Source organism: Hyla sarda, chromosome 5 (genome assembly GCF_029499605.1).
Source record: "Hyla sarda isolate aHylSar1 chromosome 5, aHylSar1.hap1, whole genome shotgun sequence".
NCBI lineage: Eukaryota > Metazoa > Chordata > Amphibia > Anura > Hylidae > Hyla > Hyla sarda.
In genome coordinates this window covers 103466748-103494477 of record NC_079193.1, presented here as the reverse complement: position 1 = coordinate 103494477, position 27730 = coordinate 103466748, and the positions used below count along the sequence as shown (strand labels likewise).

The window sequence follows — 27730 nt, the reverse complement described above, 5'->3', positions numbered from 1 at the left end:
TGCCCGGACAGCCAACGGCTGTCCGGGCATCCTGGGAGTTGTAGTTTTGCAACAACTGGAGGTCCGCAGGTTGGAGACCACTGGCGTACAGTGAGTTCCATCGCCGGCGGCCCCCAACAAAGAGGAGGAGGGCAGTGCTTGATATATGTGAGTAGTACCCCGCTGGGCTGAACATTAATTGGGGGGAGCAGAACAGTGCTGGCGGGTCACATGATTTTGGGGGGGGGGGGGGGGGAGCCGAACACCGCACGCGGGTCACATGATAGGGGTGGGAATACCGTTATATACCGTGGAACCGCCGTAAGTTAAAAAAAATACCGTGATACACATATATGGTCATACCGCCCAGCCCTAGGTATATGCAGAGCACCCCCCTCTCCCCCCCTTCCCTATAGGTAAATGCAGAGCACCCCCCTCCCCTTTCCCTATAGGTATATGCAGAGCACCCCCCTCCCCTCCTTCCCTATAGGTAAATGCAGAGCACCCCCCTCTCCCCTATAGGTAAATGCAGAGCACCCCCCTCCCCTATAGGTAAATGCAGAGCACCCCCCTCTCCCCCCCTTCCCTATAGGTAAATGCAGAGTACCCCCCCTCTCCCCCTTCCCTATAGGTAAATGCAGAGCACCCCCCCTCTCCCCCCTTCCCTATAGGTAAATGCAGAGCACCCCCTCTCCCCCTTCCCTATAGGTAAATGCAGAGCACCCCCCCTCCCCTTCCCTATAGGTAAATGCAGAGCACCCCCCTCTCCCCCCTTCCCTATAGGTAAATGCAGAGCACCCCCCCTCTCCCCCCTTCCCTATAGGTAAATGCAGAGCACCCCCTCCCCCCCTTCCCTATAGGTAAATGCAGAGCACCCCCCTCTCCCCCCTTCCCTATAGGTAAATGCAGAGCACCCCCCTCTCCCCCTTCCCTATAGGTAAATGCAGAGCACCCCCCTCTCCCCCCCTTCCCTATATGTAAATGCAGAGCACCCCCTCCCTCCCCCCTTCCCTATAGGTAAATGCAGAGCACCCCCCTCTCCCCCCTTCCCTATAGGTAAATGCAGAGCACCCCCCTCTTCCCCCTTCCCTATAGGTAAATGCAGAGCACCCCACCTCCCCCTTCCCTATAGGTAAATGCAGAGCACCCCCCTCTCCCCCCTTCCCTATAGGTAAATGCAGAGCACCCCCCTCCCTCTCCCCCCCTTCCCTATAGGTAAATGCAGAGCACCCCCCTCTCCCCCCTTCCCTATAGGTATATGCAGAGCACCCCCCTCTCCCCCCTTCCCTATAGGTAAATGCAGAGCACCCCCCCTTCCCTATAGGTAAATGCAGAGCACCCCCCTCTCCCCCCTTCCCTATAGGTAAATGTAGAGCACCCCCCCTCTCCCCCCCTTCCCTATAGGTAAATGCAGAGCACCCCCTCCCTCTCCCCCCTTCCCTATAGGTAAATGCAGAGCTCCCCTTCTTCCCTATAGGTAAATGCAGAGCACCCCCCCCTCCCCCCTTCCCTATAGGTAAATGCAGAGCACCCCCCCTCTCCCCCCTTCCCTATAGGTAAATGCAGAGCACCCCCTCCTTCTTCCCCCCCCCTTCCCTATAGGTAAATGCAGAGCACCCCCCTCTCCCCCATTCCCTATAGGTAAATGCAGAGCACCCCCCTCTCCCCCCTTCCCTATAGGTAAATGCAGAGCACCCCCCCCCCTCTCCCCCCCTTCCCTATAGGTAAATGCAGAGCACCCCTCCCTCTCCCCCTTCCCTATAGGTAAATGCAGAGCACCCCCCTCTCCCCCCCTTCGCTATAGGTAAATGCAAAGCATCCCCCTCTCCCCCCTTCCCTATAGGTAAATGCAGAGCACCCCCCCTCCCCCTTCCCTATAGGTAAATGCAGAGCAACCCCCCTCTCCCCCCTTCCCTATAGGTAAATGCAGAGCACCCCCCCTCTCCCCCCCTTCCCTATAGGTAAAGATGGACAGCCCGGAACGACTATCCCTCCCCACCGGACGGTCTCTGCAGCACTGCAGCACAGATGGCCCGGACTAGCTCACCCTTCCATCCCGCCGAGGGGAGGTGAGTACAAAACTAAAGGGGGTGGAGGGGGGTCTGGATGATGACAAAGGCCGCAGTGGTCTTCAACCTGCGGACTTCCAGATGTTTGAAAACTACAACTCCCAGCATGCTGGGAGTTGTAGTTTTGAAACATCTGGAGGTCCGCAGGTTGAAAACCACTGAGGACGGAGAGTTCACTCGAGTATAAGCCGATGCTGTAGTTAGGACTCTTATAGGATATCCTTTTTCCAGGAACCTTTCTTGAAGGATCCTAGATTGTTCACAAAAATCTGATTCATTGCTGCAGTTTTTTCTGATGCGTTGATATTGCCCATAAGGGACATTAAAAAATCATTTAGCAAAACGGCAACTATTCAAATTAAGGAAACTATTAACACCAACTTTCTTAAAATGGGTGCATGTTTGAAGGTGCTTGGTGTTGTTTTAAAAAATCTCCAAATCTAAAAACACGCATGCGGTGGAGGAAATATTGGGTGTAAAAACTAATCCCCAATCATTGCAATTTATCTTCGAACTCCAAAGCCTCCTTCTCAGTGCCACTCCAAAGGATTAAAAAGCCATCTATATAATGCTTAAAAAACCTGATGTGAGGGTTCATAATATATAAGGACTCATATAAATTTTCATAATTTGGGGCAAAACGAGTCCCCATTGCGCAACCACGTGTCTGCCTAAAAATGTGTCAATTAAAGGAGAAAATGTTGTGCTCCAAGATAAAATCAATACATTTTAATAAAAACTCAAGTTGTGTGGAACTGGTAGCTTCATCACTTTCTAGATAGTGTTTAATTGCACAAATGCCCTTGTCCTTCAAAATGTTGGAATATAATGCATTAACATCCAGGGTTAAAAATAAATAATTGCTCACTCATAAATAATTGTAAATCATAAAGGAGCTGGGTGGAATCTCTGAGATATGAAGGTAAGAGACATACATATTGCTGTAAAAAAAAAAGGTCTACAAAATGTGATAAAGGACAACTAATTGCCTGGAAATGGCAGCAGCATAAGGAGAACATATGGTGGCAGAATGAAACAGCCTGGAGTTGGCAGCAGCACCATCAGGAATCCTGTAAGTGACCCCGTGACAGAGTGGTCCAGTGGGTGGCAATACCAGTAACGGGTGACGAAGGTGGGTGAAAAAAGGTCTGATGCGGAGGAATGTTTGTAATTAGGGAGCAGTACCTTAAATCTGTTTTGTACTATCCATATTTGTGAAGTGTTGGTGTGGCACCATGGTCAATCTACTCTGATGCATCAGGTATAGATGAGTTGAAATCCTTGCTGATCCATGCCTGATTCATCTTCACAAAGGTCAGTCTCTCCACATTTTCGTGGACATACAACTTTTCCTTGGGGTGACTATGGCCCCTGTCGCACTAAACACCCACTCATGGCACACTACTGGCCGGGCAGGACAGCTTTTCCAGGGTAAACTCTGCTAGTTGCGGCCACAAATCAAATATTGCCTTCCTCATAACCATCTAGCTCCTCTGGTTGCTCTGGCTCCTCCTCTCCTGTTCCCTGACCAGCCATTGTTTCCAACACGTGTTGTAGGAAATGAAACAGTGGAATGGCTAATAACGAGGCTTCCGCAAACGGCAGGTGCCATGTATGAGCTGCCACTGGTTGACATCAAAGTTACACAGGGTAGCCCCCTATCCGCTTGGATCATCAAGAAATCGGTGATGACTTTTCTCTGTTCATATAGTCGGTCCAACATATGGATGGTAGAATTCCAACGTGTGGCAACGTCGCAAACAGACTATGTTGGGGGGATAACGTGCTTTCGCGGTGTACGAGTCGCAGAAATGCATGAAAAGTTTCCTTCGCATAGTTATGATGTCTTGCAAATCGGGGAACACTTCAGGAACCACTTGACAACCAGATTGAACACGTGTGCCATGCAGGGCGCATGGCTCAGCCTTGCTTGTTGCAGCGCAGACAAGATGTTCTTCCCATTGTCAGTCACCATGGTTCCCATTTCCAGTTTTCGTGAAGTAAGCCATGCTCCGATTTCTTTATGAATGACTTTTAGCAGTTCCTCCCCTGTGTGACTCCGTTTACCAAGGCAAACCATGTGAAGAACAGCGTTACACCGCCGTGCCCTGCACACATGGTATGCTGAAGGGACACTGAGACTTGTTCATGCAGTGGAGGCTGAGGACACGCTAGAAGATGACGAGGCAGAATCGCACACTGTCACAGGACAAACGGCCTGAGAGCATGGAGGAGGAACCTTGGTTGGCTGAAACATGGAGTGGCATGTCACTGGGTGATGCAGCAGGCTGGACTACCACATCGGAGCCACGAATCTCCAAGGCAGATTTATGGTAGTGCAGCATATGTTGACGAAGGGCCATGGTGCCAACATTGGGACCCTGGCCACGCTTCACCTTCTGCCGATACATCTTGTGGATGCTCCGGATGCTTGATCAAAAATTGCCACAACGCTGAGTAGCTGATTTTTCCACCAACAGTCTGCACTAATTTGCTACTGCTGCTGTCTCCAGGAACCCCTGTTCCACTACCTCCCGGGAAGGTAGGCTGCCTCAAAGCAGGTGGTCTCCCCCACACTTGGCTCCAGAATTTACACTTCTGCCACTATGCTGGCTGCCAACCATGCTACCAACTTGCTGGCTCAGCTGCTGCCTCACAGGCAACCTGCAACCTTCTCCTGATGATGATGAAGCCCCTTCTGCACCCAGCTCCCAATTGCGATCGTCTTCATCATCATCAACAAGTGTCTGCACGTCACTGATGTCCTCCGCAGGTTCCTCAACAGTCTCTGCTTCAGGACCCTGAATGCTGGCAACAGCACCTCCCACACCACTCTACTCATCACTACTTGCCCGCCTAGCAGAGGAAGTGGCGGATGTCTCCTCCACTTCTTGGCTGGGCAGTAGCTGCTGACTGTCCTCTATTAGATCGTCCACACTGAATAGTGGAGCTGAACCCACAGCAGAAAATACTTCTGTAGGGGAGGGAACAGCATAGAACAAAGGCAATGGGAGGACAGGGACTGCTCCCGGGCCATGCCAACTAAGGGTTGTGTCTGAGGAACCCATCAACTATTGACTGGGGGTATCAGATGTCACTTGTGATAAAGTGGATGACCGTATTAACCAATCGATGACTGCAGATATATTGCTTGTCGAGACAAGACCGCTAGCTGATACCGGGAGATCAGGCCTCTTGCTGCGACTCCTGCTGCCACTTGCCCCTAGCATGCTGCAACCTCTGCCTGCGCCTGATGAATTTAGGCCTCTGCCACTCCTCTATGCATGTCCTGGCACTTCTCTGCCTGACATGCTTAGTGTGTATATGAGGGGAGTACAATATGCTTCACTACGCTTAAAACAGTATTTGTCTAGAACAGCAACAGGTGTGTACTTTTGGCTGGCCTTTTACAGTGACTAGGCCCTTAAGACTTTATCAGGAACACAATGTTACAACACTTAGATGTACGTATGTGGTATGCACTTATAAGGGCAGTAGAATGCGCTCCACTACGCTTAACAGTATTTTTCTAGAACAGCAGCAGGTGTGTACTTTTGGCTGTTCTTTCACAGTATCTATGCCCTTGAGACTTTAACAAGAACAAAATAGAACACCACTTAGATGTACGTATGTGGTATGCACTTATGAGGGCAGAAAAATGTGCTACAGTGCACTTAAAAAAGTATTTGTGTATAACACCAGCCAGTGAGTAATTTTGCCTGGCCTTTCACAGTATCTAGGCCCTTGAGACTTTAACAGGAACAAAATATTACACCACTTAGATGTACATGTGTGATATGCACTTATGAGGGAAGAAAAATGCGCTACAGTACGCTTAAAAAAGTATTTGTGCACAACACCAGCAGTACACACCAGTGCTGCAGCACACAGTCGCTGTGTACTACACCCAAAATTGCACAATCTCACTCCCTTCCCTATCAGTCCTTCTAGGAAAGATTTTTGCTTGAGCTGAATCGCTGCTGTTCTTCTGTGCAACACACTGCTCTCTGTAATAGAATGCTGTAGACAGTGTCTGGGAGGTAAATTGTTGCAGTAAGAATGCTTTTCTGTGAAACACACACTGCTCTCTGTCCCTCTCTCTGTGCAACAGAATGCTGACTTGAGGTGAATCGTTGCTGGAAAAAACTTTTCTGTGCAACACACAGCGCTGTCTGTCCCTATTTGTCGCTGTGCAGTGAAAGGCTGAAGTGACTGGCCACAATATGGCTGCCGATTATATAGGGCTGTAACATCACAAGGGTTACTGGCTGCTGATAGGCTGCATTCTGCATGTGATTCAGGGTCATCCCGTCTACCCTTGTTCCCGCCTTCCCAGGATTCCTTGCCCCATGTCCTCACATGTGGATCCGCCATTTTAGATGCCCTGGAGCCTGCACCACACTAAATGGAGTTTAATGAAGCGATAGAATCGCGGCAATATTCGCATTAGTTGCGAATCCAATTTTTCCGGAAATTCATAACGAATTCGGATTCCTCAGATTCGATTCGCTCATTCCTAGTAATTGAGCATAATTCATAATACACTTATTAAATTCCAGTAATTGAACATTGATTATGAATAACAATTTTTAAGCAATGTTGTCTGTAGAAGTTATTGCCAATAGAGCTTTGCAATGTATGCACAAATCACTCTGCAATTCAACATTTTTTGTTGAACTATGTGTAAAGCTTTTTTTCTTTTTTCTCTTTTTTTTTAAATTTTTTTATTGAGGTGGCCATGGAATTATAATTTGGATGAAGCATGTTGGATGAAGCATCTGGCAACCCTTTACAAGCTTAAAATTATTTATTAAATGTATTACAAGAGTTGGCAGTGCCACACAACACATTTAATAAATAATTTTCAGCTTATAGAGAGTTGCCAGATGCTTCTTCAAACCTAGAAATTTATAGGAACCTCATTGCTTTCAAAGCAATCCACTAAAGAGATTTAACATGGTAATTTACATACTTACTGACAGGACAGTGTTCTCCAAGTACTTTTTAACCTGACCTGATCATACTGTTCCTCATAAAGTAGTTACTGAAACAATCAATCATGGTATATTTAAAGCACAAGCTTATGAAGAAGCTGGAAAAGAACTGTAAATTATTTGCCTATTAAATGTCTTAGAGAATTTACATGTAATCTACATTTATCCATGATCGCAATTGGCTTCATGACTTAATATAACCATTGCAGCATAATAGCAGAATAGGAAAGTGACTGCTATGTATTCTCCCTCATTGCTGTATTTCACAAAGAGGTATGAAGTGACACGTGAATAGCCAGTGGTTACATCTGATGCACAAGATCTGTACAGTATGAGCACTACTGTTAAAAAGAATGCAAGCTGGATATGGAATTCTACTAAATTATTAACTATTGGAATTATTACATGACTCCCTAATTTGTTCATCAATACCATATATTTTAATGTAGTGCTCTTACCTCTAAGTTTTCCTCGGTCTTAAACCTCCCATTTTTGTGACATCCTTATACTTCTGCCATAACACTTGAAATACAGAAAAAGTCTAGAAGAGCTTTGCCATGGCTGTGCCAATGCTAGTTTGAAAATCAATCAATTTTGTAATATTGTAATATTTTATTTTATTTGTTTTATTAACAGCCCAGAAGTTGTAAAAAGTGTACCATATGGAGAAAAGGCTGATGTGTGGGCAGCAGGCTGTATACTCTATCAGATGGCAACTCTGAATCCCCCTTTCCACAGCACCAACATGCTGTCCCTAGCAACCAAAGTACGCAGGTTTGCATGGTTAACCATTGTGTTTTTTTCACCTAGAAAAACCTTTAAAAAACAAGACAGTAAATCCTCTTGCACCCACCTAGTGGCCCACAAATGCAAGACACTGCAAGAAAGAGTGCCCTATATAGTACACTTAGTGCTCAGTTGAACAGGACCATGTGGCTACATCCACTGGGCTAGTATGTAAGGTGTAATGTATGGATGCAGCAATACAGTCTAACTCAGCTAAGCAGATGGGGGTTACTAATTGGGCATAAGAATACCAGCATTGTTGTGCTTCCTTCAGACACCCATTAGATGCCTAAATTCTGTCCTATTGTTAGATTCCCTCTGGCCCATCAAACAAATTAAAAAAATATTGTCTTTTGTCACATATCCCACACAACTTTACTGTATAGAATTGTAGTCTTGTATGAGACAATAAAAAATGCTACTATTTTTGAAATGGCTTAAATAGACTAATTTGACTTATTTTCCCCTTGACTATAAACTAATTACCTGCTATGAATACAATACATGTTCATGTATTCATCTTTCTGCTCTATATCACACTCAGAGCTGCAAACATGGACAGATAGGTAAAAGGGAAATCAGACAAACTATACCTGTCTCTTAGCTGATGGATGTTTGCAAAATTCTAAAATCAGGTTTTCGTTTCATTATTTTTTATTTGATTTTATATTCACATCAAACAGCAACATAAACAACAGAAAAGGAAACATGGAAATAAAAAAATAAAAAATAAAAAAATAAAAATAAAAAATAAAAACATACACATAAACAAGCACAAAGGGAAAAGAGCATTACATTTCGTCTGTGAAAGTCCTTATTTCTGGTCTCCTTTTTATTCCTGATCTTTTTATAAAGGTTATTTATATCTATTTCTACTACCTATTGTTTATGTTCTATTACATTTATCCACGGATTCCATATCTTATCAAAAAGAGCTATTTTGCCTTTATTATAAGCTAAGGTTTTTTCACAAACATATGATTGCTTAATAAGGTTGATAAGATCTTCGAATTTAGGAATGTTCTCAGATTTCCACTGCTTGGTAATGGCCAACTTGGCCATCGTTAAAATTTTGAATATTAATAGTCGTGATGTACCCAAATATATGTGGGTATCTAGTAATAACAAAGCCCTCTGGAAAGTAAGTTGGATCGGAATGCCCGTTAATCGAACTAGTAGCGTCTCAACTTGAGACCAGTAAGATATTAATTTAGGACAGCTCCACATAATATGCGTTATTGTGCCTACTTTACCACACTTTCTCCAGCAATTTGATGAGGCGTCTGAATATGTAGTATTTAGTTTTGCTGGGGTATAGTACCATCGGTATCTAGTTTTTATGGCAATTTCTAAATGAGTTACGCATGGGAGGGCTCTGTATAAAATCAGGTTTTATTACTAATCTCAAGAGTCATAGAGGCCAGGCAGAGCTCTGCCTCCTTCCTCCCCTACCCTTTTTTGCCTTGCTCAATTCATATACAAGCTTCAGTGCTGGAGGTTAAACCCTCTAAATCGATTAGATATGCATGCTGCAATTCAACCTAGCATCTACAACCTGGAGCTTAGAAGGAAAACAAGGATTTTCTAAGTTTGCCAATAGCCATCAGCTAAGACACAGGTTAGAGCCCTGCATCGAGATTGGGATCCTGCGGGACCTAATAAAAAACTTGCGGGTGGTAATGAGATTGTTGCAGGCCATCACAGCACAAACAAAGGGTCCTGCAAAATCCTGTGCTGTCCTGCAGACCTCTAAAATGCCACAGGAGGCTGATGAAATGGCACTAGGAGGTGATGAAATGGCACAAGGGGTAAATGAAATGGCACAAGGGGGTGATTAAATTGCACAAGGGGTGATAAAATGGCACAGGGTAATAAAAAAAAAGATGTAACAAAATGTTTGTAGGAGTGGGTGGAGTTGGACACATATGTTGCGGGACCAGGCGGGAGTGGAACACACACCTTGCGGGAGCGGGCAGTGAGGATCAGAAATCCAGCGAGAGTGGGATTAAGAAAACAGTCCCGTTCAGGGTTCTGATAAAGGTATCATTTATTTTAGCTCTCTCATTTTATTAGCTATTTGACCATGTCTGCAGCTCTGAGCATAATATATAGATGACAGATTCCCTTTAAATGCATCTAAGCAAAAAAGAGTAACATATAAGTGACAATATTTATTTTAGGAGAGTTTAAAATACAGCATTATGTTCCAGCTTTTCTAGCTGCAGCATACTGTACCAAATTACAGTTTATCAACTTTGATCTCAGTTCTGTATATATATATATATATATATATATATATATATATATATATATGCACAGTACATATAAGTCTACAGAATTAAATGTTTGAACACATTTGTTTCAGCTTCTATACATTGTGTCCTATGTGCTAGTCATTTATACTTAACACCATCAGAATTTTCCCACTACCATATCAAAAGTAAAGCTACAGTAATTTTTTTGGGTTTTTATTTTAGATAGTGGAAGCTGTGTATGTTCCAGTCCCTGATGGTTTGTATTCAGAAAAAGTTTCAAATACAATTAAAAGGTAATTTCATTATCTAAAATGTATGTTTAACTAACAAGTAGGTAACGTGGTAGCACCATTAATACTAAGCAAGCAACAGCTAATTGAAGGGATAAAGCCATGTCTTAGCATATTTTACAAAAGTATTTGTATAAAATAGTTTTATTGTAAAACAATTTAAGGACCACTCCAGCAAAAAGTTATATTCCCTTACCAGCATAAGCATGGTGATGGTAAACCACTAACCCACTCCACCTTTCCCGATAGGACATATTTTACAGTCCCTGATGCTCCAAAGTGTGAGCAGCCAATTCTGGGGTTTGTGTGTGTACCGGCAGTCACTTTCTTAAGGGTACGTTCACACGTACGCAGATTTGATGCGCAGGATTTGATGCGCAGGATTTTCTGCTGCAGATTTCAATGTAAACTAAATGACTGAGCACAGCTTCTAATTGGCAGTTACAAATCCTGCACATCAAATCTTCGCAGGATCCTGCATGTGTGAACGTACCCTGTGAAAAACTCGCTGAGTCCCATAGAATTACACTGACAATGTTACTTATGGTCCACATAGCAAGCGCGAGGGGGGAGCAGTGCAGCCATCTATCCTCATCATTCTTATGCTGGAAGAATTGAATAACCTTTTAGCCAGAGTGTTACTTTAAATAGGTATTCCATTCTTCAGTGTTTATTGCACATATGCTTGGTATGTCAAAAAAGGTACAGGTGTAACCTGTTTGATCTTTATGGGGAAGGGGGGGTCACAGGAATAAAGAAACAAGGTTAGCACTGTCTGCTTTTGCCCTATGGTTTAAAAGGAGTAATGGTTATGGCTGCATACAGTTTACACCAATTAAATCTATGCAAGTTACAAAAAGAGCTGACTGCTGTGATTTAGCTTTTTTTTTGTAGCTCTACCGTGAAAATAGACACATGCTAGCTGACAAACACTTTCTAGAGGACCGAGTTCAGTTATTCCTTTATAAATGTGCTAAATTTTGTCGTATTTTTTAAATATATCTTGTAACACTATTCATTTCCAAATCTGCTCTATATCAACCTGCATAACCATAAATTGTAGACTTCTGGCTCTTCCCAATGGTGTTCTCAGGTAACCAGAAGTTTATCATTCAAGTTTATTACAATGCAGGGGATTCTGTTGTACAAAAAAGAATTCTGACCAATATTAAGACATTATTGTAATGTATTGCCATATGTGTCTTATACAACAAAGCAAAAACACCTTCTCAAAATGTAAGGTTTGCTGGATATGCTTTGAAGTAAACTTATGCAGAGATCTCTCCCATAATCTATTCATACCCAGGACTGTATCTATAACAAGGGGGCATCCTCTACGTCTTGAGGAAAGAAGGTTTCTACACCAGCACAGACGGGGGTTCTTTACTGTAAGAGCAGTGAGACTATGGAACTCTCTGCCAGAGGAAGTGGTCATGGTGAACTCTGTAAAAGAGTTCAAAAAGGCGCTAGATGTATTTTTGGAGAATAATAACATCGCTCTTTATGTATACTATATTTATAGGGACAGAACAAAGTATACAAAGTAGTGTACAAATCCAGGGATTTGTTCTGACTGCTATATTTGCAGTCAGGAAGGAATTTTTACCTCTAGTATGAGGGTTTTTTACCTTCCTCTGGATCAACTCAACTCACTAGGGACTTATTAGGATAATAGGTTGAACTTGATGGACTCTGGTCTTTTTTCAACCTTATGGACTATGTTACTATGTTGTAAGGTAAATACAATGAAAAAGTGTGAATAACGAAGTGTGAATCGACAAAGTATGAATAGCGAAGTCATGAAATACTGCTACCTCCAGGGAATTATGGGTAAATTATCCTACTCTGTTAAATGCATATAGAGTCCAATCATTTATAATCAATACAGCCAATGCATTTAATATGCCAAACAGCAGCAATGATTTTCTAGTGTAATAACCATTGGTCACTCGCATATCAGAGGTGTAGGAACAATAGAAGAGTATTGGATATCTATCTCCAAGCAGCAGCAAACAGTTGTTTGGGGGAAAACTTTGGCTGATATAACATCCCCAAGCAATAAATTATTTCCCTCAAATTTCCACCCTGCTAGCTGACTCTACCTAACAGCGAAAGTACCACACTAAAAAGCTCCAAAGGCCCTATTGCTCACCCCAATTAATATATTAACATATAACAAAGTAGAGCAATGGAAAGCAGCACTATAAAACTGATATTATTTGCCATGTACATGTCAACTTTCTGTTTCATACTTTAGCCATAGTATTTTTCCTGATAATACCTATTATATTTAACTTCTCAATTAATTGTTTAGCAGTGCTGGCTACCATTATCCTAATGACTTTTTTTTATTGTGGCTAAGCATATGCCATTAGAACAAGAATGTGTTCGAGTACCTGAGTTATTGAAAGTGTTTACATGCTAATTCAATAATCAGGTGGTGTTTCATTTACATGGGTCCTTTCTGTAACAGGCTACTCTGTAAAATTGCCACAATTATTGTTTCATGAAAAATGATCTCTAAATTAAAATTAGAGATGTTCTAATGGAAATGAAAAACAATTCAATAAAGTAATGTAGTTAGTTATTTTTCATTAAATAGAAATAACTAGGTGTAATGAAATTCTAATATTGCTCCTCTGGTTTCTCTTTTCTGTGTCTTGGTATTTAGGATCCCCACCAAGAGTACTTAAGAACCTGATTCAGATGTGTGAACCAAGTTGAAATGCATTGTTCATTTTTTATTGTATTCTTATTGATTTTTAATAAACCTCAAAATAAGTTTTTGTAATTTGAAACTCAGAGACATATTTTTAAAACCCCCATTGAAACCCTGATTAAATTAATTTGGTGTAAATACTGTTATCAGACTCTGGGCTTTTTGGTCCAATAGAGTTTTATTTTGGGTTGGTGCAGATTATGACATATATTGTTGGAGATTAACATAGAGTTGCCCCTTTAAATTTGAACAGCAATGAAAGAATAGTGGCTTATTGATTGGATCCAATGTTAGCTTTTCTTTTGACGTACCCCTTTGTGTGTTTCTTTTTTACACGTGCATAATTATATATTAACTTTATTTTACGAGTGGTTATAATTGTGGAGATAGCAATTTTATTTAAGGCACACCAAGGGATTTAAAGTTGTGATTGCTGTGTGAAAATTATTATGCTTTGGATGTAATAGGCATATACCAATGGTGCACCTGAGGGCCTTTCTCGGTAATCCATTGGAATCCAATAATTATGCCTTCAGGCTTTCTTTTTCAGATCAAAGTTGGGATATAATGGTATCCATTAGTGGGAAAGGGTTCTAATGTCAAAGATTCCAATAAAGTGCATAGCAATGGCTTGGAAATCAAATTTATTGAATCTTATACCATTAACAAAATACAGGAACAATCTAATTATTATACATATCACTAACTCAATATACTTACCCACAGGTGCTTGACTTCAGATGCAGATCTACGGCCTGACATAGTAGAAGTTTGCGCTTTAATTTCAGATGTTATGATGAGATACATGGACAGCTTATCTTCTTGTCAGATTGCTTTGGAGAAAAAACTGGAAAGAGAAAGAAAACGTGCCCAAAAATATTTCATAGAAGCTAACAAAAATACTGTGAAATATGGTCATCGCCATGCATCACTACCTTATGTAAGTATAATTGGGGACTATAACACTTGTGGGTATGCATTGTTTTATGGGTATGTTCCTAATATGTGTACTTGGGCTAGAATATTTCTTTAAAAAAAAAATTCCGGGCTTCTGGGGTTTTTTAGGGGCCTGTCGTGTTTAGCTTACTTATTATTTTTTATGTGATGATTTTTTTCCAAACATGCCAGAGAATCAACTGCATATTGAAATCAAACTGTGTGATTCTACATTCCCCTGGCATCTACCAGTGGGGGTGAATCAGAACTACCCTATACACATCAGATGGTTCTCAGGTCCCTGACATTCATTTATTGTGTAAGCCCATCTTAACAGAACTGAGATAGCAGCGGATTGAACCATAGTTCACACTTTTGTCATTGCGTATTTGGTATGGGACATGGTAAGCTTCTGCTATGAGTCATGTGACTAATTATGGATTTGTCCAATGAATCCCATGTTCACACTAGCATAGTTATTTATAGGATGCACTTTCAGAGTTCTGAATCAAGCTTTGATTACAATCCTGCAGATGCAGAGATTTATGGAAGGTTCTGAAGATCTACCATTATAAAAAGTATTTTCAGCAAACTAGCACTTCTCAGTCATAATCTGTACCAACAAAATTTCCACATCGACCAGTTTATTTTTACGTTTTACTATCCTTTTAAAGTACCACCAATAGTAGTTGTAGAGTTCTGTAGGTAAGAATACCATCAGGGTGTTTCCATTTAGAGTGCTGCCAGAAGGCTTTATTAACAGAGCCATCAGGGCAACACTATTTATAGCAAAATCTGAATGTCATCATTGACTGTTGCCTACAATAAGGGAATAATCAAACAGACCATTAACTATACCTAATGTGCCAGAATTTTGGCTCCACATATGGCAAATTTTGGGCGAACAGCAGTTTTCTGTTCTGTGTGCCCAAAAAAGAATAGAAAAATGTGCCATCCTCGAAGGAGGCTTGGTGTGAATGAGAAGGGGGTATGGCCTAAATCTTTGGCAGCTTCAGTTGCATCTGGTAAATCTTTTGTAAGCGAGTGAAAAATTGGCCTTAAAAAATTCTCCCCTTCAGTGTACCATTTTTAGCTCAATGCTGCACTAGCTCACTAAACAAAAGGGGTAGCCTAGGCCACATCTGTTTGGTACCCATTTGCAATCTACCGACCTGGGATGTAAAGGGTTAAAGAGCATCTGTCACCTAAACATACCCTGTAAACTAGCACCGCAGCATAACCTGTCCAACACCACATCATCATCAATATCAAATGCCTCATCCTCCACGCTACTCCTCTCTGAATGAAATTCTTGGTTTCTTGCTCCCCCTCGGCATAGCCATTTCGACACCTTACAGTATCCCAACCATGCCTTCCACCACCAGTCCCACTTGTGCTGGGCTCGACCACTGATTCTACCTCCACCACCTTGCCAACACACTCCAAAGCTAGTCCTATCCTTCTGTGTAGCAGTAGGGGGGAGGCAAAGCCAGAGATGAGGAAGCACAGCATCTAGAATGGACCTTTCCACTTCCCCATATGAGTGTAGATGCCAAGGAATCCACTGGTGGCTCATACTGTCAGAGTCTTCCTCCTCAGAAGTCATATGACAGAATAAAATTGGATCATCCTGTGAAACCACATAACCTCTCTGAGGCTTGGGATGGCTGACGTGGCTACCACAGGACACCTGGCTGCTGTTGCTGCTACCTGTGCTAGTACTGCCACGAACATTCTTACTGGCAGAGAACATAGCAGGGGTCTTCTGCCCTCTACCCTGTCCACCAACTCCTTTTTCACACATTTTTTTCGGTTACTTTTATCCTTTTTGGCTAATATATTCTGTGTCTCTCTCCCTCTCTGTGCCTGCTCGCTGCACAACTTCCTAGTGCTGTTAACACCTTGAGTGATGTCACTGGCCTTTTAACTGTGGCTGTGTCCTATTGGCCTTTGTGCTGATTGACACATGAAAGCAGCCAATCACATAATAGACCTGGTTATCATGTGATCTGCTGCTTTCCCTACATCATCTCACCACCCCCTGGCCGTCCTGCTTCTTCCATCCGCCCAAAAAACATGCTTTCATGGTCTATTTACAGGCTTGCGCAAGCCAAACTGGAAAAGCTCGGGAATTTGCCGAGAGGGAAAAATCCTAAAGTTCAGGTCGAATCCGGCTTCTCCGGATTCGGCTCGCTCATCTCTACTCTGTTCTTCTTTTGCCATTAGTTTTCACTGCAGTCCATCACACTTTTTATTGTAATAAAAATTGTGCTCTGCTTTTACACTCAATGAAATTAACAAGCGGAACTAAATGTATCTTTTTCTTCAGTTTTGCAATCATGTTTCTTTTTAAATGTTAGCTTTTAGATTTTGAAGTAAAAAGGAACTTCAGTCGGAAGTTTTTCCTGCTTCTATTTCTTATTACTGTGTGATTGAATGAGAGAAGTTTTAGCATGACACACCACCTGTCTGTATCAGACGGAAGAAATAAAGTAATATGACAGTAAATATGGCATATGAAGTGTGTACTTTTATCCCATTTTGTGTCATGCAGTATTTAAAACATGACTACTTATGTTCCCAGTATGTAAGTTAAAAGTGTATCAAGTATACATAGACATTGAAAAGGCTATTCAGAACACCACTGAAGTGGATGACCATGTTAACCAATCGATGACGGCAGATGGGTTGCTGGTCGAGACGCGACCGCTAGCTGATAACAGGAGCTCAGGCCTCTCGCTGCGACTCCTGCTGCCACTCGCCTCTAGTCTGCTGTGACCTCTGCCTGAAGGATTTAGGCCTCTGCCACTCCTTTGTGCACGTCCTTGCACTTCTCTGCCTGACATACTTAGTATGAGGGGAGTACAATACGCTTCACTACACTTAAAACATTATTTGTCTAGAACAGCAGCAGGTGTGCTCTTTTGGCTGGCCTTTCACAGTATCTAGGCCCTTTACGGATTAACAGGAACAAAATAGTGCACTACTTAGATGCAGGTATGTGGTATGCACTGACGAGGGCACAAAAATGCTCTACAGTACACTTAAAAAAGTATCTGAGTACAACACCACCCAGTGAGTACTTTTGCCTGGACTTTCACAGTATATAGGCCCTTGACAGATTAACAGGTAAAAAAATTGTATACTACTTAGATGTGCATATGCGGTATGCACTTATGAGGGCAGAAACATGCGCTACAGTACGCCTAAACAAAATTTTTTTGTAAAAACCCAGCAGTACACAACAGTGCTGCAGCCAAAAAAAGCTGTGTACTAAACACAAAATAGCACTCTGTCAAAGACTATTAGGAATGGACTGCTGGGTATAATACCATATACAGACTAATATAACCAGTAGATGATTTTTTGTTGAACAAAGACACTGAATTGCACTGAAAAATTATTCCTGCCTCCTCTGCTAAGGTTTATGAAGTTGAGGCAGCTTGTTGAAATGTATGAGGCAACACACAGCTATCTGCCCCTCTCTGTAACACTATGCTGAAGAAAGTGACTGGGAGGTTAATGCCTGCAGCTGCAGTAAAAATCCTTTTCAGTGAAAAAAAAAAAATACTCTCCATCCACGAGAACGCTGATGTGACTAGGAGGTTGCTAAAGGGGTACTTCGGTGGAAAACTTTTTTTTTTTAGTCAACTGGTGCCAGAAAGTTGTATGTGTATGTATGTAGAGCGGCGTATCCTGATCTGCATAGTACAATTGGAAAAATGTATATGTCCAACAGATGCCATGATGGATATCATCTGTCTCCCATAGCCATCACAACAGTGTTGTTTTTTTAAATAAGTTACAGTGCCCAATTAACGATATTTAGAAGAAGTTAAAGGGAAACTGACACCCTCTGTAATGACCACAGCACTTCTAGACCCTTTAATTTTTTTTAATCCTTCTGGTGACGCTACTCTCGGCAGCCAAGAAGGAGACACACCACCACACCTAAGAAGTGTCTAGCGATTCAGCCGTGAAGCCGCAAATGTAACAGCAGGAGCCATGAGGCATCTCTCTGTTGGCTGCTGAGAGCAACATCACCAGAGAAAGGAGTTAATGATATTAATGGAGGGGCGGGTGGGACAGGCAGGAGATGGCGTTGCAATAGTTATTAAGGGTGCATTCACACACACACACACACACACACACACAGGATTCACTGTTTATTTGAAGTCTGAAATATGCAATTGCAGATCCGCAGCTGCAGATTTTACAAGGCAATTCTTATGTTTTTTTCACTGCTTTGTAAAATCCACAACTGCAAATTTTACAACTGCTGATCCGTAATTGCGGATCTGGTGTGTGTGTAAATATACCCTAAGGATAGGGTCACACATGCCGTATTTTTCTGCGTATTTGCCAATATGTATTGTCCTACCCACTAAAGTCAATGAGTAACAAAATCCGCATATTTGATTTGTACTTATATAGTGTTACCCAGATGCTTGCTGTATGAAAGGCACAAGTCCATCATTCTAATGTATTTTCATGGTTTAGAGCATTATTTGTTTCAGAGTCAATTTGCTCTCAAATGTTTTATTCCCCCCTATTTGGTTAACCGCAACGTCATTCCAATAATAAATTTCAATGAAACAAATACAACACTTCATAATATTCCTTTCAATCTTTTATTGTGGAACTGGCAGTCACAGTTTACTCATATCAACAGCACTTACACCAAATGCAGACATGACATATATCAGTTACACAGGGATCTGCAGATAAGGTGGCACTGCTACTTTAAAGGTAGCTTGTCACTTTAGTTATGTTGCTCTTGCTGATTGGTGTACTATTTGTCACATTGGGGGAGATTCACTAAGACCTGTGCAGAGGAAAAGTTGACCAGTTGCCCATAGCAACCAATCAGATTGCTTATTGCATTTTTCAGAAGCCTTTTAAAAATGAAAGAGGCAATCTGATTGGCTGCTATGGGCAATTGGTCAACTTTTCCTCTGTTCAAGTTTTGTTGAATCTACCCTATTGTATCTTTGGTTTGTGGTATTGTTTAGCACACAGGTATGACTTTCTCTTGTTTGCCTATTCAGGTCTGTCCTTCCTCCTTGAAGTGTGTTTTGGTATACCTCTTGCTTACCCATACATATTTGTAGGTTAACATTGTTTCTTTGTGATTTATTTTTGCTTTAGTTTTATGCACAGTTACTTTTAATGGTACCTTTCTGCGAAAGTTTCTGCAGGATTATCTCCGAAAATTAAGAAAAAAAAAAAAGACGTTTAATATGAAAACTTGATTTAAACTATAGGTCATTTTCTTTTGACACATTCCCTATAAGTCCATATTTAAAGACAAATGCTTGTTAACAAAGCATGGGACAATGCTGAGAATTAAGGAAGGTTTTCTAAATCCAGGATACTTAGATAATGGCCCATATGTATCAGTCAGCCTAAAAACCTAATTGTTTGGTTTTTCCCAAAGCATTCAATCACAGCTCAACTTTCAATCCATAAGAGCTTGTTAAGATTAGAACGTTGAGCCGTGATTGGTTGCTATTGGAGAAACCAGACAATTAGGGTTTCAGGCTGATAGAGAAGTCTGGGCAAATGTGTAAAGTGAAATCTAATGTAAGAAAGCACTGAAACCTTTTTATACAACACAAAGGTGATGCCAGAGTTGATGTACGTTATCAAGTTTTCTCTAGGGGAAGAGGCTCCACAGTTCAGATTTTCACATTTTTCATCTAAAAAGTGGACTTTAATGTTAGTTCAATAAGGTGCCATTTGTCATTTTAACTTTTCTGCTTGAATAGTTATAGTACACTGCTCAAAAAAATAAAGGGAACACTTAAACAAAGCAATGTAACTTCAAGTCAATCACACTTCTGTGAAATCAACTGTCCACTCAGGAAGCAATACTGATTGACAATCACTTTCATATGCTGTTGTGCAAATGGAACAGATAACAGGTGGAAATTATAGGCAATTAGCAAGACAACCCCAATAAAGGAGTGGTTCTGCAGGTGGGGACCACAGACAACTTATCAGTCCCTATGCTTCCCTGCTGATGATTTGGTCACTTTTGAATGCTGGCAGTGCTTTTACTCTAGTGAAACGGAGTCTACAACCCACACAAGTGGCTCAAGTAGTGTAGCTCATCCAGGATGGCACATCAATGCGAGTTGTGGCAAGAAGGTTTGCTTTGTCTGTCAGAGTAGTGTCAGAGCATGGAGGCGCTACCAGGAGACAGGCCAGCACATCAGGAGATGTGGAGGAGGCCGTACGAGGGCAACAACCAAGCAGCAGGACCACTGCTTCTGCCTTTGTGCAAGGAGGATCAGGAGGAGCACTGCCAGAGCCCTGCAAAATGACCTCCAGCAGGCCGCAAATGTGCATGTGTCCACTCAGACGTCAGAAATAGACTCCATGAGGGTGGTATGAGGAAACGACGTCCACAGGTGGGGATTGTGCTTACATCCCAACACCGTGCAGGGCGTTTGGCATTTGCCAGAGAACACCAAGATTGGCAAATTCGCCACTGGCGCCCTGTGCTCTTCACAGATGAAAGCAGGTTCACATTGAGCATATGTGACTGATGTGACAGAGTCTGGAGACACCGTGGAGAACGTTCTGCTGCCTGCAACATCCTCCAGCATCATGACCGGTTTGGCGATGGGTCAGTAATGGTGTGGGGTGGCATTACTTTGAGGGCCGCACAGCCCTCCATGTGCCTGCCAGAAGTAGCTTGACTGCCATTAGGTATTGAGATGAGATCCTCAGACCCCTTGTGAGATTATATGCTGGTGTGGTTGGCCCTGGGTTCCTCCTAATGCAAGATAATGATAGACCTCATGTGGCTGGAGTGTGTCAGCAGTTCCTGCAAGAGGAATGCATCGATGTTATGGACTTGCCCGCCCGTTCACCATACTTGAATCCGATTGAGCACATCTGGGACATTATGTCTCGCTCCATCTACCAATGCCACGTTGCACCACAGACTGTTTAGGAGTTTGCAAATGCTTTAGTCCAGGTCTGGGAGGACATCCCTCAGGAGACCATCCACTACCTCATCAGGAGCATGCCAGGCATTGAAGGGAGGTCATACGGTCACGTGGAGGCCACACCACTTCTGAGCCTCATTTTGACTTGTTTCAAGGACATTACATCAAAGTTGGATAAGCCTGTATTGTGGTTTTCAACTTTGATTTTAAGTGTGACTCCATATCTAGAACTCCATGGGTTGATACATTTTATTTCCATTGATAATTTTTGTGTGATTTTGTTGTCAGCACATTCAACTATGTAAAGACGAAAGTATTTCATATGATTAGTTCATTCATTCAGATATAGGATGTGTTATCTTAGTGTTCCCTTTATTTTTTTGAACAGTGTATTACTTTTACACTTTTTTTTCCATGTTACAAGAAGTGTTACAAGAAGTGTTTGACCTTAGGAATCTGTCAAATTGATTTAAAAAAAAAATATATAACACAACCGTTGGGTAAGTGATGTCTGGTACACAGAGCCAATTTTATAAGGTGTCCCTTGATGAGAGATTTCAATATTAATAATAGTAGAAAATCACCAATTTGGTTCTTGATATATTAAAATTTAGCTTTTACTTCAAAAGGGATAGACTGGTACAAAAATGATATAGTGTACAACAAAAAGTGCTGGGATAGGGAAGAAGGGTACAGGTGAGTACCTACACTTGAGACCCTGCCTGAATAGAGGAGGGAACTCCTATCACTAAGTGTGGATGGTGGTAGGAAAATCTGTGACTTACAATAGTTAATACATATATACACAATCAAAGTGGCGGAGCTCTCTTGTCAACGTGTTTCGACTGTTGGTTGCAAGGGCTCATCAGGGAGTAAGAGGAGACCACAATGGGGTAAATAAGACAGTGATTTTACAGAATACAATATATAAAAGCACACAAAAGATACTAATATTAATGTATGTCCTGGTTTGGCGGTACTTCCCGCACCAGGACGTACATTTACGTCCTGTGTATGACCGCGAGCATTGGAACGGTGCTCGCGTCATACACTGCATTAACCCCTTAGATGCCGTGATACAGATCACGGCATCTGCGGCAATTTGCAAGTTAAAATGGATGATCAGATCACCCGCAGCGCTGCCGCTGTAAAAAAAAGTTGAAAAATGTAAAAATAAAATGTAAAAAAAAGGGAAAAATCCCCTCCCCCAATAAAAATTAAAATTGTCAATTTTTCCCATTTTACCCCCAAAAAGCATAATTTTTTTAAAACCATATTTGGTATCACCGCGTGTGTAAATGTCCAAACTATCAAAATATAATGTTAATGATCATGTACGGTGAATGGCATAAACGTTAAAAATGAAATAATTCCAAAAATGCTTTTTTGTCACATTTTATAAAAAAAATTATTAATAAAAAATTATCTAAAAGTTTTATATATGCAAATGTGGTATTGATAAAAAAAAGTACAGATGATGGCACAAATAATGAGCCCTCATACCGCTCTATATATCGAAAAATAAAAAAGTTATAGGTGGTCAAAATAGGGCGATTTTAGATTGCTGTTTTTGTACAAAAAGTTTTAGATTTTTTTTAAGCAGTACACAGTATCTAGACATGGGTATCATTTTAATCGTATTGACCCACAGAAAAAAGACCACATATCATTTTTACCATAAAGTGTACAGTGTGAAAACAAAACCCTCAAAATGTGCAAAATTGTAGTTTTCATTTAAATTTCCTCCCTAAAAATTTTTTGGGGGGGGAGTTCGCCGTACATTTTATTGTAAAATGAGAGGTTTCATTACAAATTACAATTGGTCACGCAAAAAACAAGCCCTTATATGGGTCTGTAGATGAAAATATAAAAGAGTTATGGATTTTAGAAGGTGAGGTGGAAAAAACGAAAACGCAAAAATAAAATTGGCCTGGTCCTTAAGGTGAAAATGGGCTTGGTCCTTAAGGGGTTAATCCAGCGTTAGTATGCTGGGTTCATAGGTGTCAGACAGTCTATTAAGATGTAGACCACAGTCAGAGTCAGTATTTTGTAAGGGTATGTCGCTGGGTCACAAAAGTAGGTAATCAGGAGCAGAGTAGGGTTGTTACATACATTCACAAATATTTGTAATTTTATAGCATGGTAGCCAGATCAAAAAGTAGTATATATAGTGGAACCTTGTGTATTCTTAGCCCTGATTGGACTCCTGAGATATGTTCATGCTCACTGTAGAAAAATAAATAAACACCAATGTCACAAGATAGACTAATATATAACTGCAGATGAAATAATGTGACGGGAAAAAGGGGCTTACCGATCGTGGCAAGCTGTTTTGGATGTGGCAACCAAACCTGTTCCTCAATATTCTATCAGGCAATGGTCCATGATAGAGACTGTAAATACAGATACAGGAACCTGAAGATATATATCTATCTATCTATCTATATATATATATATATATATATATATATATATATATATATATATCTCAGAGAAGATATTCTTCAGTAACTCCAAGAAAAATCAAATAAGCCACAGAAAATGGATAACATAAATGTCCCGAAGCCACTTACCTCAAAGAAAGGGCTAACATGAAAAGAGTATAATAATGTATCCGGCTCATGCAGAGGATGGTACTGCAGACTGTAATAAAATAAGACCTTCTAAAACAACAGAGGAAAGCCCTCTATAACAATAGATGTAGTTTGAGGTGTCATAAGTAGACAACTAGGGCTTACTGACCTGGTGTGGAGAGGGTGATGAGGATACAGATACAGCCGGGGCATCCAGCAGACCAATAGACTGGGTCTGATAGGCTGGAAATAATGGAACGACCATTAATATAATGCCGTTAGATTAATGATACTAGCATAAGTACAGCCCACGTGTTGCTAGATCGCATTGTACTTACCTGGTGCTGAAGAGGAGGGAGGAATCACAGGAAGATGGCCGCTGAAAGCATGCCGCATGTCCGGTGCTGAAAAAGCCTATAGCAGATCAGGGGCAGGGGGGGGGGGGGTTAAAGTTCAGTTTCCCCGCTTTGCCCCCCCACGGTAGTCCGGGCAGAGCAGGGGAACTGTGATGTGAGCTGCGGTGGAGGTCCCTTACCGGGCGGCGATCGGTGGGCAGTGGTCTCTAAACTGTAGCCCTCAAGATGTCACAAAACTACAACTCCCAGCATGCCCAGACAGCTCTTTGGGCATTCTAGGATTTGTAGTTTTGCAAAATTTAGAGGGGTACAGTTTGGAGATCACTGTGCAGTGGTCTCTAAACTATGGCCCCTTAGATCTTGCAAAAATTACTACTCCTAGCATGCACAAACAGCAGTTTGCTGTCTGGGCATGCTGGGATTTGTAGTTTTGCAACATCTGGAGGGCCACAGTTTGGAGATCACTGTGCAGTGGTCTCTAAACCGTGGCACTCTAAATCTTGAAGAACTACAACTCCCAGCATGCATGAACCGCAAACTGCTGGTGTGCCTCCAGCTGTTGCATAACTACAACTCCCAGCATGCCCTTCAGCGATCAGTGCATGCTTGGAGTTGTAGCTTTGCAACAGCTGGATGTTTGCCCCCCATGTGAATGTACAGGGTACATTCACATGGGCGGGTTTACAGTGAGTTTCCTTCTTCAAGTTTGAGCTGCGGCAAATTTTCCGCCATAGCAGAAAATCCTAGCGGGAAACTCACCGTAACCCCCTGCCAGTGCAAATTTACCCTAAAAACACTACACTACACTGACACATATTAAAGGGTAAAACACTACATATACACCCCTTTACACTGCCCCCCCCCAATAAAAATGAAAAACGTATCGTACGCCAGTGTTTTCAAAACAGAGACTCCAGCTGTTGCAAAACAACAACTCCCAGCATTTCCAGACAGCCATTGACTGTCCAGGCATGCTGGGAGTTTAGCAACAGCTGGAGGCACCCAGGTTGGGAATCACTGGAGCAGAATACCCCTATGTCCACTCCTATGCAATCCCTAAGTTAGTCCTCAAATGCGCATGGCGCTCTCTCACTTCGGAGCTCTGTCGTATTTCAACAAAATAGTTTAGGGCCACATATGGGGTGTTTCCATACTCGGGAGCAATTGCTTTACAAATTTTGGGGGGCTTTTTCTCTATTTACCCCATATGAAAATGAAAAGTTGAGTTCTACACCAGCCTGTTAGTGTAAAAAAATTAATAATTTTACACTAACATGCTGGTATTGCCCCATACTTTTCATTTCCACAAGAGGTAAAAGAAAATAAAAAGAGCCCCCAAAATTTGTACTACAATTCCTCCTGAGTATGGAAATACCCCATATGTGGACGTAAAATTCTCTGCGGGAGCACAACATGGCTCAGGAGTGAGAGTGCACTATTTGAGGTGTAAATAGGCAATTTTCACAGGGGTGGCTGATTTTACAGTGGTTCTGACATAAACGCAAAACAATAAATATCCACATGTGACCCCATTTTGGAAACTACACCCACAACTACAAGGGGTATAGTAAGCCTTAACACCTCACAGGTGTTTGACGAATTTTGACAAAAAAGAAAAAAAAAAAATGTTTACACTAAAATGCTGGTGTTACTCAAATTTTTCACAAGGAAAATAGGAAAAAAGCCCCCCAAAATTTGTAGCTCCATTTCTTCTGAGAATGAACATACCCCATATGTGGATGTAAAGTGCTCTGCGGGCAAACTACAATGCTCCGAAGAGAAAGAGCGCAATTGGGCTTTTGGAGAGAAAACTTGTCCGGAATTGAAAGCCACGTGTGTTTACAAACCCCCAGTGTGCCAGAACAATGGTCCCTCCCCCCCCAACATGTGACCCTGTTTTGGAAAGTACACCCTCACATAATGTAATAAAGGGCACAGTGAGCATTTACGCCCCACAGGTTTCTGACAGATTTTTGGAACAGTGGTCTGTGAAAATTAAAAATGTAATTTTACTGTTCCAAAGATCTGTCAAACGCCAGTGAGGTGTAAATGCTCACTGCACCCCTTATTAAATTCTGTGAGGGGTGTAGTTTCCAAAATGGGGTTCCCATGGGGTTGGGTCCACTGTTCTGGCACCATGGGGGCTTTGTAAATGCACATGGCCCCCGACTTCCATTCCAAACAAATTCTCTCTCCAAAAGCCCAATGGCGCTCCTTCTCTTCTGAGCATTGTAGTGCGCCAGCAGAGCACTTGATGTCCACACATGGGGTATTTCCATACACAAATTTTGGGGGGCATTTTCTCCTATTACCCCTTGTAAAAATGTAAAATTTGCGGAAAAAAACACATCCGACGAAAAGTCGTCAAACATCTGTGGGGTGTTAAGGCTCCCCTTTTTTACCCCTTTTTACGTTCCTCGAGGGCTGTAGTTTCCAAAATAGTGTGCCTTGTGTTTTTTTTTTTTTTTTGCTGTTCTGGCACCATAGGGGCTTCCTAAATGTATTTTCAATTTTATTTCCATTTTTATTTTCATTTTCATTCTTTATTTCATCTCTATTTCTATTTTTATTTTTATTTTTGTATTTTCATTTTTATCTTCATCTATTTTCATTTATTCTATCTATTTTTATTTTATTACATTTTATTTTCTCAATTGTCTTTTTATCATATAGATATTTTCTGTCTTCACTATTATTATTTATTTAATATACACAATTGTATAGATAGACACTTATCACTCTTAACTAATACATACTAGGTAGCAAATATGTATAAACCACTAATTATAATTCAATGTCAGTGTTCACATTGTGGATACTGGCCCTAACATATTAGATTTCTGTTTTTCCCACTATAAATACTGGATCACATCGATCCAGACCACATTTTCTGATGACTATTGAAAGCCCACAGGTGTTCTAATCACAAACACATAAATAGCCAGTATTGTAACCTCACAGGTATTCAGTTTCTTGTATGTACCACTGAGGAAGGGGTCAGGACACCACCTACGGGTACCCCGAAATGCGTTTGGGATTGCTACAAGTTCACATTTAGCCTGCGGTTCACCTGCGTTTTCTAAATATATTTTTTATATATTATTTTTTCTGTCTCAGCATTGCAAAAAGGACTATACATATACTATATCCAGATCAAAAGGAATATCCATATGCAAAATACCTTGGATAACTTCTAAACAAGGACTATAACTGCCAGCAGACCTTTGTGGTTCATTTTGTCCGGGGCGTGAGTTGTATGATCATGACCGGACTCTGCATTATTTCCAAGTCTCCCGCCAAGTGAATCTGAAAACTCTGAGGCATATTTGGACTTAACACAGTCAAGGTCAGCTGACCTGCAATCAGCTGACCGATTACATCACACGCCGCCAGCATCACACGCTGTTTATGCCGATCGCCATACATTTCTACATCGGAGCGAGCATTCATGGCAACTAACGGCGGGCAGCGATTCCAGGCTGTAAGAAGGGGCTAGACCCCGATACCGGGTGTCACCACCTCCAGCCAGAAAGCCATCATCCCGGAGAGTTATCAAACCATCAAAGGGCAGTGAGTGGCATAGTGTGCCAAAACCTCTTTCCCAACAGGACTTCCACTACAAATATAAATACGTTACATTTACAACATAGGTTCTGCTTGGCATGAACTATATTGCATGAACTACCTTGTATCACTTGATCAACTACATGGTAACATCTGACTAGAGACTTGAAAGTACATATAACTTGATTGACAGATACAATGGGAGTGTTTGAAGGAATCTATATTTTTACAGGATCCACAAATTTTTCATTCT

The 27730-nt window shown here is 41.6% G+C and overlaps 1 protein-coding gene across 9 annotated transcripts in view; it reads left to right on the top strand.

Moving 5' to 3' along the window:
- Positions 1–27730, top strand: part of NEK10 (NIMA related kinase 10) — a 332382-nt gene that overhangs the window by 216613 nt on the left and 88039 nt on the right. For 7 of the 9 annotated variants that reach the window (XM_056520053.1, XM_056520056.1, XM_056520054.1 and 4 more), the window contains 3 exons: positions 7679–7808; positions 10306–10376; positions 13819–14032. In XM_056520053.1, coding sequence (XP_056376028.1) covers positions 7679–7808; positions 10306–10376; positions 13819–14032 — 415 coding nt within the window. The remainder of the gene's footprint in view (positions 1–7678; positions 7809–10305; positions 10377–13818; positions 14033–27730) is intronic. The other 2 variants (XM_056520060.1, XM_056520055.1) reach the window with 1 other exon arrangement.